The 13,529-nt window shown below is 38.3% G+C and overlaps 1 protein-coding gene across 6 annotated transcripts in view; it reads left to right on the plus strand.

The window, feature by feature from the left end:
- The window catches only part of EPB41L1 (erythrocyte membrane protein band 4.1 like 1), a 212,780-nt gene that overhangs the window by 160,076 nt on the left and 39,175 nt on the right, over window positions 1–13,529 (plus strand). For all 6 annotated transcript variants that reach the window (XM_063297197.1, XM_063297194.1, XM_063297193.1 and 3 more), the window contains 7 exons: window positions 5,841–5,945; window positions 6,045–6,087; window positions 7,287–7,362; window positions 8,234–8,452; window positions 8,678–8,765; window positions 10,391–10,543; window positions 12,244–12,341. In XM_063297197.1, coding sequence (XP_063153267.1) covers window positions 5,841–5,945; window positions 6,045–6,087; window positions 7,287–7,362; window positions 8,234–8,452; window positions 8,678–8,765; window positions 10,391–10,543; window positions 12,244–12,341 — 782 coding nt within the window. The remainder of the gene's footprint in view (window positions 1–5,840; window positions 5,946–6,044; window positions 6,088–7,286; window positions 7,363–8,233; window positions 8,453–8,677; window positions 8,766–10,390; window positions 10,544–12,243; window positions 12,342–13,529) is intronic.

The following is a 13,529-nucleotide window of genomic DNA, read 5'->3' on the forward strand; positions in this document are numbered from 1 at the left end:
ACAACCTTTCTCAACAAGGGTAACTTTCACTTTGTGCACTTCAACTTCTAGAATTTCCCAGTTAATGTGAACAGTGTCTTAAGAATTCTTGAGTTAAAGTCCATGCATCTGAAATGTAGTCACATTAGGGAAGGCTGGAGTAATATGTGAGATAATAGAATATGATGTAGGTTATGTTGGAAGCTGCTTATAACAGAGTTGGAAGTCTTTGAATCAGTCCATCTCCAATTGGAATGGGAGGATTCTATGAGTCTGGTGTGGTTGTGTTTTTGCTTAGTAAACAATCTATAAACAGGAAAGGCAGAAAAATAATTATACTATTATTTATTAATACATAATAATAATTTCTTAAATTTATATGCTGCCCAACTCCCAATGACTCTGGACTTCTATTTGATATTTCTATTGAGAAACCAAACCATGACACTGCAAGAGTCCAGTTGCTTCAGACTGGAGGTGGAAGTGGCATGGAAGCAGAAGCCAGATGGAAAGGTTCTGTGTGAGAGAGAGGATGAGTAGATGCTTGAAATGTCAGAAATATGTCACTGAGTTTCTTCTTTTGCAGGTTGTAGCATTAATGATGTATATACTTTGCCACTTTTTGTTGCTGAAAAATCCAGAAGTTGCTTGCTTCACTTAACTATTTTCTAGTGTATATCAAGTCTGAATACAGAATATACTGCCAGAATTTGCCTCCAGTGAAATGTATCTTGTTTCCTGGTAAATGTATTAATTAATGGCTTTGTTCAGAAATGCAGCAATTGAGACCCCCCAGTGAATTGGCAGGATGGCTTTCAGAGACTCATGTGGAATGCCATTACAAGCTAAGACATACAGGAGCAGAGAGCAGAGAGAAGGAAAGGTAGAATTGGGACTGATGATCAGAAAAAAGGGATGGGATGGTTTATTCCGTAAGTCATGCAACACCATTGGAAGGCATGAGCCCAACCATCCTACTTTACAGGGTACAATCTCTTATGCAAGGGAATCTGTCATGTCTGATTTCATTCCTCATACTATTACCAAAGTTGCAGAACTGCATCCTCTCTGCGCAGTTAGTTAATCAGGATAATTAATTTTGATATATTTGCACACTCTTCCATTTAAAACAATACTAGCTAGGCATTCATTTAGGAGCCTCCTTTGGTGCAGATTTCCATGCTTAATTCAGTGTGGGAAATGTGGAAGTGAAGCAGAAATATCACATGTTCCCCATTGAAAAAAAACTATTAAATTAATAAAATAAATAAATGATAGAAAAACCAGACTTGGTTTGTGGGCAGGTATGAGCATGCATGTATGTGTAAAGCCTGAGTGTGCAAGTTAGCCTGTTTTTCTACACTTGTGCAAACCAGTGTCTGCATGGGTATGGAGGACACTGCTTTTTCTCATAGTGGCAGCTGCCAGATAGAAGTATGTGAAACTGCTCCTTGTTGCAATTGCATTGTGTGAAAGGCCCCATGAGCAGAGACCTTCAACCAATTCAGTAAGAGCTAAGACTTTTTCAGATGATAGGTTTGTAGGAGTGAGAAATAGCTTTTATTTTTAGCTCTACTGATTTTAGTTTTAGTACAATTCTCATGTAATGTATGGAATCACTGTCTTGCTGCAAACGACAGTGTTTCTTTACAAAATCGTAGGATATGTCATCTCCATTACAATCTGCCTAATAGAGGGTTGGGCTGCCTAAACATGGTAGACTTGAGTTTTGACTGGTACAGACAATTCTGAGTTTGTTAAGATCTTGTTAATACTTTTAGACCTGGGTCAAGTTGCTCATTATATCTTTTAAATCCCCAAGTGGGCTGATCCCTGCATAAGTTAGAATGATTCTGTCTTATCAAACATCCAGTATCTGTCACAAAGATACTGATCCACATACCTTGCACTAAATAACAGGGCTTTTGACAAGTAAAGATAGTGGGATATTTATTTATTTATTTTTCAAATTTGTACTACTGCCCATCTTCCCCCAAAGAAGGACTCTGAGTGGTTATCCTTGTTTAAACAGGACTTTAGAGTTCAGTGTTATAAATGCCTAATTATCTCTATGTGACATATTCTGTTGATTGTTTTTTTAATTATTGGTGTCTGTTGAATATGTATTGGAAATTACTTTGAATCACCAAGAGAGGAGGAAACAGGGTACAAATAGCTAAAAAGAACAAAACATTAAGGACTGAGAGAAAGTTAAAAGAATCAGAGCCTGTCTGTGCCTTTGATCTCCACGCTTTTGCAGTCAGGCTCTTTAGCTGACATCTTGAACAGTGAGATTCTGAGAGAGGCTTGACTTACTGCAGAGGAGCTGATTGTTGTAGAGATGAAAGTTCCCTTTAAGCAAAAGAAGTAGGTGGGGTGATGGCCTAGAATAGATTGTTAAACAACCTTCAAAGCCAGAGACATGAGCCTGAAAGGATGCATAAAATTAGTTACCATTTCCTGAAAACTGGTTGATATTTGCCCGTTGATGAACGCTTGCTGAGATCTGGATTACTTTGCTATTCTTAATTTACCAAGGGCTTGTACATACAACATGAAAATAAGGATTCCTGCCAAGATGGTTTATTATTTCTTTTAGATGAGTGCAATCTATGCTAGTCATCCTCTTCTCTTTCCTTCCACCTTCTTCAGCATTATGGACTTCTCAAGAGAGCTAGGTATTCACATAATGTCTCCAAAATGTCATAATTTGGGTTGGGTCACTTATGCCTCAAGTGAGAACTCTGGATTGATTTGTTCTATGATGCATTTATTTGTTTACTGGCTATCCATGGTAAAAGTTTTTTCCAGCATCAAAGTTCAAAAGTGTCAGTACTCTTTCTGTCCTCCTTCAAAGTCTAACTTTCAATTCATAGGGAAATCCATTGCCTGCACAATTCTGATCTTCGTAGATATAAACATTCATGGCTTCTGAATATCTTTTCCAAGACTTTCATTGCTACCCTACCAAGTGCTAGTCTGAAGCATATTTCTTGAGGGCTGACTCCTTCAGTGTCTTTATTGTCAGTTCTATAACTAGTTTGCTGTACCTGTTGCCATTAGTTTGGTCTTCTTTATATTTAGTTCCATTTCCCCCCGGTGCATCTTAATTTTCATTACTAGAGCTTGCAGATCATTTGCATTTTAGTGTCATAAGCATAGTGCAGGTTATAGAACTTTTTCCCTCCAGTTTTAAAACTATGCTCATCTTCCAATCCAGTTTCTCTCAATATATATTGAATAAACAAGAGACTATACAGCCATGTCTCATTCCTTTGCTCACCTGGAGCCAGTCTATTTTGCCATGTTCCATCTGGATCGTGGCTTCCTGTCCCGTGTATAGGTTTTATATGTGGACAATGAGATGTTCTGGGATTCCCATTTTCATAAAGACATTCTACAACTTAACATTGTCAACACAATTGAATGTCTTTCTATAATCAGTGAAGTAAATACCAGCTTCTTTTGGGTATTCTTTGGCTTCCTCAATGTATCTAGTCCTTGGACTTTCCTAAACCAGCCTGAACATCTGACATCTCTCTTTCCATGTAGAGCTCTAATTTGGGTTGAATGAGCCTAAGTATTATTTTGCTGCCATGTGAAATTAAAGATACCTTAAAAGTCTCCCTTTGTGGGGGGGCATATCGATATGTAAATTGACTTCTTCCAATCTGTTGGCCACTGCACTGTTCTCCAGGTATGTTGGTATAGCTTGGTTTTATTGTTTATCTTAAGCAGAGTTGCTTAAGATAGCTGGCCATATAAATCTTTAAAAATAAACTAAATAAACTAAATAAATAGTCAATGTGGGATTTGCTCCCTGTTTATATACTATATATAATATACTATTATACTAAGAATGGACAACTGAAGAAGAATTGATGCATTTGAATTCTTGTGCTGGCGTAGATTGTTACGTTTACCCTGGACAGCCAGAGTAACCAACAGAGAAGTGCTGGACTGTATAAAACCAGATACATCATTAGAAGCCAAAATTGTAAGACTACGGCTGACTTCCTTTGGCCATGTCATACGTGCAAGCTCACTAGAGAAGTCAGTGATGCTAGGAATTGTTAGTGGAACAAGAAGAAGAGGCAGGCCAAGAATACTCTGGCTTGATACCATCAAAACAGATACCAAGATGAACATCCAGCAATTAAAAGAAGCTGTGCTTGATAGGGCTGCATGGAGAGCTTTTGTCCATAAAGTCACCAAGAGCCGGACATGACTGGTTAAAAATGAATGAATGAAGTATACTATTACTTTAGCTGGGCAACTGGGATGACCTTTATGCCTTGGGTGGACCTGCTAGAAGTGCATACTCTTGGCATAAACTCTTGGTTTATAACACAGACACATACCAATGATGAGGCAGCGTAGCAAAACTTCATGGGAAGAAGCAGCCATTAATTATCTGTAACCAATGTATGACTGTCTTGTTCACAGTCATTTAGGAAATTTGATCTCCTAAACCTTTTAATTTTAAAAAAGATCCATGTTAAATGCCTAAATTGATTCAGTGCCTTTTGTTGCACAGGTTAATAAGGAGTTTCTTCATATAATGAAAGTGTTTTTGTGAAAATGTGTTAATTGGTTTACTACTGACATTGTTTCTTGATGATGTAGCCATTAGTTTTCATTCTCAGAGCCTACATGCTGACAGGTCAGGACATAGGATCATACTAATAGATCAAACTTTGGATCATGTTGTTACTATCCTCAGAGTATACCGATTTGATTTCCAAAGTGGGACAATTGCAAAAAAGTAATCCTGGAATTACAGATCTATATTTTTACTGTTAATATGATTAATTTTAAAGGCAGTTATTAATAACTAAAAAGTAATACTCTTCTGATAACATTGCTGGGAATGGCTGATGACTGTCATCTATAGATGGTTTCAAAACAGGCCACTAATAATATGGAAAATATAGGGGCAGTCTTTCCTAATATGATACCCTAAGTTTGTTGGACTATATCTCTCATTATCCCCAGCCAGGTGATCTTGTGTTGGCTGGAAATTGTGAAAGTTACTTTACTTTTCAAAGTAAATCACCTGATCATTGATCAGGCCATTACCAAAACAAAGAACGGATGGAAATTCTATAGCCTGCCCAAAAGGCAGGCACTTCTAGAAGTTGGTAGGGTAGGTAAGAGAAAAAAGGCACAAGAAGTTTGAACAGTGATTGTTATAGTTAGTGCTTGCATTTGATAAATAGCATTTGCTGCAATTCTTCTGTAGTGGTTTCAAAGTTTTACCTCATTAAATCTCCTTACGTGAGCCTTTGTGAACTCCATTCCTACAGTTTTCTTGGCAGGGTTATGGAAGTGGTTTGTCATTACTGCTTTCTACTTCTTTTTCTTCTTCTCAGTCTAGCCTACAGTCTTGCAATTTTCTAGTTAATTCACATGGAAGTACTATCTGGGACAAGGCAAGGTGCTGTCAATTGAGCTTGGCTGGCTTGGAAGCTAGATAGGGTCAGGCCTGCTTAGTACTTGGGTGGGTGACCACCAGGGTATTTATACTTTTTTTAAAAAAATCCCATTTAAAAGTTAAAAAAAAAAGCTCAAATGTATGTGTGTGTGTATAATTTCAGTAAACCTTGTTTTGTGAGCACAGCTGCTCCTAGAGATCTTGTATCAAATAAAAGTTTGGAATGAAATAGTGGGCTGTATAAGACTTTCTCTGGTTCTGTGTGGCTCTGTGAAGTCTAATGAAGGCAAAGAAAAAATTACTGTGCTTCACTGCATGATCAATCAAAGGGGGACTATTAGGCATATGTTACTATGTACACTTTGGAAAAAAGTTAATGTAGTCCACATAGCTCTTAATTCTTACCATTTTGTTTGTGTCCATACAGAAACACGCTCGGGGTCAAGTACTCTTTGACCTGGTCTGTGAGCACCTTAACCTGTTGGAGAAGGATTACTTTGGACTCACATTCTGTGATTCAGATAGCCAGAAGGTATGTTAGGCTGGTTCAAATAAAGCTTGTATTGTGTCTATTTCAGATGTTGTGGGTGAGTAGGATTTCCTCTTAATGTGCTCTCTCATATTTTTTCAGAATTGGCTGGATCCTTCTAAGGAAATAAAGAAACAGATTCGCAGTGAGTAGTTCAAGCCTGGATGTTTAAAACTGCTCTATCTGAAAACCATCATCCAAAAGGATGTAGTCAAGAACTTAGTACAAAGCACTTTGCATAATAAGATCACTGTGTAAATTACTAACTTTCATTTTAACATTCTCTAGACTGAACAAAACAATGATTTTACATACTGTTGAAAATACACTAGGCTTTTCAAATGAATGTGACTTTATGGGGCCTCTGTACATGTATCAGGTGAATTTCCACTGCCCATTTTCAGGCAGGTAGTTTTTGTAATAACTGACAGAAGTAGATTTACTCTGCCTGAGACTCAGGAGAGAAGCTATCTGAGTCTCTAGCTCTCATTTTCCAGCCCTGCTGTCTCTGCATTTAGAGATCAGTTCTGTTCTTGAGAGCAGAGATGCTTGAGAGGAATGCTTGAGAGCAATCTCATTTAAGAAAGCGCAGTCTTGTCAGCCCCATCCCCTTCTTCAAACTCATCAGAAATGAAGGATGTATCCATCCCAGACAGGTACTACTGTGCATCCTAGCAATTGCATTTGTAATGTTTAGAGCTGGAAAAGATCCCAAAGTTGTCCTGTCTAATGTATTGGCAGGGTTTCTTTTCTACCAACTCCATAAAATAGCCTCCACCATAACATGAGACCCAACTGTCACTGAAAGAGAGTCATTTTGTTTCATAAAGGTAAAGCAAATAACCCTAGCCTCTAGGTGTGAGTGAGAGGGTCTCAGGTTTGTATCTTAGGTTTTAAGAGCTGGAGAAATACCTCTTAGTGATTTTTCCTTCTAAAATAGGAATGGGATAGGCTTGCTGTGCAGTGTCTTGAAGAGATGTTGCTGGAGGTCTTTCCCCAACAGCAGGCTCTCTTGGGGATTTGAGCTTGTTTCCATGGCAACACCAAAGTCACTGTCTCTCTGCACGGCAAAGACTCTTTTGCGTATTGCAAACCTTAAAAGGCAGCATACCTGCTGTTTGCCTCGGCTGTTAAGACACAGGGAAGCAGGGGTCTCCACTAATTCTGAGGAGTGTGTCTTCTTTAAGTTGCTTATAGTTTTCTTGGAGATTTAGGGTGGAGGAGAATGTGAGGCAACCCAAAGAAAGGAAACAAAAGTCATGTTAGAGAGAGGCAAACAAAGATGCATCACCTAGATGTACTCCCTAATATTTTCCCCTTTCCTTCTCTCTCTCACTTATTTAGGTGGCCCCTGGAACTTTGCCTTCACAGTCAAATTTTACCCACCAGATCCAGCCCAACTCACAGAGGATATCACAAGGTAAGTAAAAACATATCTGTCTTGGCCAGTTCTTACATGACTCTCTTAAAAGGAGAATGGTTGAATTCACACACTGATGAAACCAAAGTTTATTTTATTTATGTGGAAGAAATCTCAGTGGCTGGAACTACACAACATGCCATGCCAATATGTGAACTCAGCAATGTGTTGAGAAAAATTCCCTCCCTCTCATTATTCACTCCCTCAGAACTAATCCTAGAACTACTTCAAGAGCAATGAAATGGCATGATGATTTCCCAAGCTATTGCTCCTACTGCTTATATTGATCATTGGAAGAAAGGAACATTCTTCTAGAAGTAAAGAATCGGTCTCAATAATCACTTACATTTTTAGGGTTGAAGGGGAGGGAAATGTTGGATCAGAGGCCTTGGTGCTGTTTCCTGTTTGACTGCCAGAAGGAGGTAATCTATTTTGCAAAAAGCCTTCATTGTAGCACTGATTCGATATATTTCCTTGTCAGAGGTTGGCAGTCCATCTACAAAATATTGTGGCCTTACATAAATGGCACACTTTTTTTCAGTCTCAGGAGATTAATTAAAACTAGATGTTTATCAAGTTTCTGGTGGGCTTTGTTGGTTAGCTGGGTATCCCTCACTTAAAATTAATTTAATTTAATTTAATCCCTCATTTCAAATATCCAAAATTTAATTTGTTAAGGTTCAGAATTCTGACTGCAAAGTCAAAACATGAGGTTTATCAGATCCTCAGAAGGCTATAGTGTAAAATGGACATGCTGTCCATTTAGTGGTGGATCCTAAGTAGAACAAGCTTATCTGGAAACCTGAATCATCCCTTAGCTGTCTACTTTCCTTATGGACATTTCAACTTTCTGACCTCTTTCTCTCCTTAGGTATTACTTGTGCTTGCAACTCCGAGCAGATATCATCAGTGGACGTCTACCGTGTTCTTTTGTAACACATGCACTGCTAGGCTCATATGCTGTACAAGCTGAACTGGGGGATTATGATACTGAAGAACATGTTGGCAATTATGTTGGTGAACTGCGTTTTGCTCCCAATCAGACCAGGGAACTGGAAGAGCGTATTATGGAGCTACATAAGACTTACCGGTGAGTAAGTTTTTGTCTTCCACTGTTAGTATCAGGAGCAAGCAAGTTTCGGAAAGCCTGCCACCTGGCAACATTTAGAAGCAAATGGATTTGCATAACCTACAGTATATTTTCCTATATTTGTCATATAAAGTCCTTTTAAAGAAATGCTAGCCTTTTATTTATCAAAAAGTGTTAGATTTTCTTTTTTATTACTTCTTTCTCCTACTTCTTTTTCCTCTAAAGGGGCATGACACCTGGAGAGGCAGAGATTCACTTCCTGGAGAATGCCAAGAAACTTTCAATGTATGGAGTTGATTTGCATCATGCTAAGGTATTCTTAGTGAGAAGATAGAGTTCTGAGAGCACATAAATCGGAGAAGTCCTGGATTATTCTGGAGCAATATTTACTCCTTTTTAGAGACTTGCTTAAACTAGGTAGCATCCATGTATACCTATGTGTTCCTTTATTTCAAATACTAAACATAAAATATCACTTCATCCTCTGACAAGTTCTGTACAAGTATTCAGAAGTCATCCATTCACTTAAAATGGAGTTGTATGGTTGCTATCATTCTGCTATTGGAAAGTATGACATTATATAGATAGCTGTGCTGATACCTAAGAACAAACATTTAGGATTGGAACTTCATTTTAAAAATTCATGGTATTGTGCAACCATGTGGAGTATTTTCAGTAAGAATGGACTGATAAGGGGAAATTTTATTTTATGAACGATTTAAAGAGAAACCTAGAAACATGAGATACTGTACTTGAAAAGCAGCCCCATAATTGAACCCATTCATTTATTTTCTACATATTTTATACTTTATCTTGTTTCTTATTTCTCTTCTTTCTGTCCTCTCTATTCCTTAGAGTCTTCTTCTTTCCTTTCTGTATTACCTACTGTATTTATTCCCTTACTTTTTGCTCTGCAATAAAGGAGATAATTTTGAAGCCATTTCCCATTAGTGACTTACAGAACTTATATCGTTGAAGTAATATAAAGCCTGTCCTCAACACTGTTATTTTGGCACAATGATTGTTGGATGACTTTTATTCTTTAATGGAGTTAACCTCACAAGAAGCAGAAGAGTTAAAAGTCAGAATTAATGGAGTGCAAAAAGTTCATCGACATGTTATCTAACAAACACTCTATCGTGTTAAAAGAAACAGAGAAGCTACTAAAAGAGAAAGGGCTGTGTCCATGATCCACTATTGTGGATGCCTGTCTCTTTCTACTAACAATTTTAACAGTCCTTGCACAGAATTCATTGAATGCACTTTGTAGGATTGGGGCACAAGCCAAAATACCCCCAGTAGTATAGGTTAGGAGCAGCAACTGTTGACAGACTTGTGTCATGAGCTCGAATTTTTCCTAGCATAGGCAGCTTGTTTCTAATATTACTAAAAGACCAGGTTCTAGAACCTGTATATCCTTTCCATGATAGTTCTCTGTGGATGGCTGTAAATTTTGAAAATTCTAGTCCTAACACTTGCAAAAAACTGTGGTGGGGGAAGCTGCTTTAGTGGAGCATTGTAGTTAATGGAACCTTGCAGCTACAGTATGTCTGGAAATGAAAAGAAGTAGCCACATAAAGCTGCAAGCATTTGGAATTATAAAAGTTGTAGTATGTCAAGCAGTTCAATGCCCCTATTCCAAAGCAAGGTATTTCCTACCTAAAGTATCCCTGATATTCTTCCAGGAGGTCTTGGTATAATCCATATTTCTCAAACTTTTGAAAGATCAGCTAGTATTTTCTTGTTCCAGTTTTTAATATATGATAGACTAACTTAGGTTAGAGGTAGACTGTGGCCCACTTGGTATTTAAGTGGGAAATGTATTGACCTGCCCTTATTCCTTAGATGTATGAACCTTAGTTTCTTGCTGCTGATTAGCTTAAAAAGTGCTTTGTACTGGCAGATTTCTATGTATTAATGTTTTTCTCTTTTGCCCAGGATTCAGAAGGCATTGACATCATGCTGGGTGTTTGTGCCAATGGCCTTCTCATATATAGGGACAGACTGAGAATAAACCGTTTTGCCTGGCCCAAGATCCTCAAGATTTCATACAAAAGAAGTAACTTCTACATCAAAATTCGACCTGGTGAGGTAAGCATTTCCAAAAAGGAAGAAAGATAAAAACAAAGGAAAAACAGGAAGAAGAGGGCATATCTAGCATTTTGTACTGAATAAGAAACAAATCCTGTTGATAATGAATGTAGAAAAATTGTTTTCTCATCTGGCTAATGTGTTTAATGGGTCCACAGATTTTGAGTTGGCTTAATAGCCAGTCATTAGTTGTGGGTGCCACTTATTATGCCTCTGGGTTTTGTTTTGTTTTTTGAAGCCTACTGCAGAATTAAAAATGAGTCTAGCTCTTGCCTAAGTTTTCTACATACAGAAAGGACTCACGATAAAAGGGTATTTTTTCTCTTAATTTATACCAAACATGGGAGGAAAAAAAAAGCTCTAAAAGTTCCTCTCAATTCCTTTTCTTCCTGTAATATCTGTTTTCCTGGTTGAGAGTGAGGACCTCTTTCTTCCTTTCCTTGAGTTCATTATGAAGATTATCATTATGAAGAAAAGTTGTTCTTGGAATAGTGAAACCTTGCCTGCCACTCCAGTTTTTGTGATTTACTTTATGTTGGGCAGGAGTAATTAACCTCAAAAAAGTAGTCACCGCTGATCATTTGTAGACTTCTAAAACCAGATCAGGCTTTCTGTACTTCAGAGCGCTCATCCACACACTGTCCTTGCCCTAGTGCTGAGATGCTAACTTTTTTGGAGGATATGTCCTTCTAAGGGAGCCTCTATCCTAGTAGCAGCCTGCTGCTAATGCAGGCTAAAACCTGATCAAGGTGATCTGGGGGAAAGGTAAAACACAGTAAAACCTTCCTGTTCCTCCTCCAGTAAAACATTCTGATTCATGTGGAAGGGGGAACTGCAGGGCTCCATGTGGCCTGCAGTAGGACTTTTCTGTCCCATCCAGTTGCTGGGCTTGCTCTGTACCTCCACAACTATTTCCATTGTGGTTGCCAGAGAGATTGGGTGTCCAGCAAATAATTTTTGCCTTTCGGGGTGGTGGGAATAGCCAGAGGATCTTCAATGAGATTGATACTCCCATTGGAGAAACGGTTGTCAGTAGTTTGCAAGGAATTAGGTTGGTTATGTGATTGTTCACAAAGCTTGTCATGTTTAAAACTCTACTCTCTAGGAAGCAAAAGGACCCAAAGAGCTGTAGGGAGGACCAGGAATCCTAAAGAGTTAGTTGAGAAGGACAAACCGATCAGTCTGCTATGCTTTGGGGCTTAAAGGAAGCCACCCTTCTACAGTGTCGGGTCATTAGATTTGTGACAGGTTGGGTCTCCCCCTCCCTCAAAGGAAAATAAAGACTTGAGGGGGGTTGTAAAAGTCCTATAGAGCTCTGTCTTGGTTTTGTTTGTCCACCAGTGGGAGAGCTAGGCTAGTTTATTGATTTTTTTACTTTCTCTCTGTATCCCACTTCCTTGCTCCTGTCAGTCTCCTTGATTCCACTGATGGCTGCTTCTGCAGCCTTTACCCCACTCAATTGCTGATGTTTATGCAGCAAATTTCTCCAGCTCTCTGCAAAAGTGTAGTGAAAGCACTGCATTTAGGACAGTGGTTTAGGTAATGACATGCTTTCTTTCCATCTCAGGGACAGGAAGAAAGCACATTGACATGTGCATGTGTGTGGAGGAGCACAGAGAGCCTCATGGTATTCCTTGTGGTACAGCTTGCAGTTGGCTGATGATTTTTGGCTTTGTCTTTTTTTCCCCCTGTATTTTCAGTATGAGCAGTTTGAGAGTACCATTGGTTTCAAGCTGCCCAACCATCGCTCAGCCAAGAGACTCTGGAAGGTTTGCATTGAACATCACACTTTCTTCAGGTGAGAAAAAGGAGAATTAAGAAAGAGTTGAGACTCTACAGTGAAGTGCTGCAGATAAGACTGAGAAATGTGGGTGTGGGACTTCAGATCCTTTCTAGGTCATCTCTTTATTAGATCCCCATGTAAGCCCCTTTGAGCTCCTGGAGAAAAGGTGGAATATAAATCTAACCCTTTTTTCTCTAACAGAGAAAGCAATGGTGAAGTCCACTAGATAGCACTGTGCAGCTGGCTTTCTTACAATTCACCTGCATCACAGGTTTCCTGTAAATATGAAATGAGATAAAATGTAAAGGAGTGTTTATTATGGCCAAAAGACCTTAATAGCAAACTACAGATGTATTCAAAAGGTTTAGCATAAGAAAAAACAATTTGACAGATAAAATAAATGGATAAACATTACATAAAATATTTAAAATCTCTAACATATTAATTTATTAGTAAAACCTTGCTTTATAGCTATAGTTAAAATTTTGGCTGCCACTACTGTAGTTTTGGGATATTTATCTGAGAGTACAGTTTTAACATATTTAGAAATATTTTTTTCCTGGCCTCAATTTTAAAAAAGGCCAGATTCTATCCTGCTGACAACTCTTGCAAAGTTCAGAACTCAGTAAAAAATGATCTACAGTTTCAAAGTATGTGAGATAAAAGTATTGCAGCCTCTTGAAAAGTTAAGTAAATTTATGAGTAGGATTGAACTATTAAGCTAAGCAACCTATAAAATAGAATCCGTGCCACAGTAAGTCACCCAGTAGAATGATAACCTGAGGATTTACAAGTGTAGTGCATGTTTCCACCATACTTCCTTTACATTCCTGTGAATATAAAACTCAAAATGTAGCAGTTATTTGCTTTATTATATGACAGAGATAATATGTGGTTCTTATATTTTCATATCAATAGAAGCCAGATGTGGGTTTACCAGGGCATCCAGAGGGCAGAAAAATATTTCACACAGTTCAGTATATTCCTGTCTTTCCTTACAGTTAACAAAAACTAATGTAGGCAAATGTGCCAATGTATAGTTTGGAATTTATTTGGAAGCTGACTGGTAGGCCCTACAAGCTACTACTCCTGAAACAGTGGTCCCACAACATCATTTGCTCCATCTCTGCTGGATGGAATACTTGTCAGAGGCAACTGAATTCTCTTAAAGGAGATAAGGCTTTGAGGGATGATTTTTCTAAA

Source organism: Candoia aspera, chromosome 3 (genome assembly GCF_035149785.1).
Source record: "Candoia aspera isolate rCanAsp1 chromosome 3, rCanAsp1.hap2, whole genome shotgun sequence".
Lineage (NCBI taxonomy): Eukaryota > Metazoa > Chordata > Lepidosauria > Squamata > Boidae > Candoia > Candoia aspera.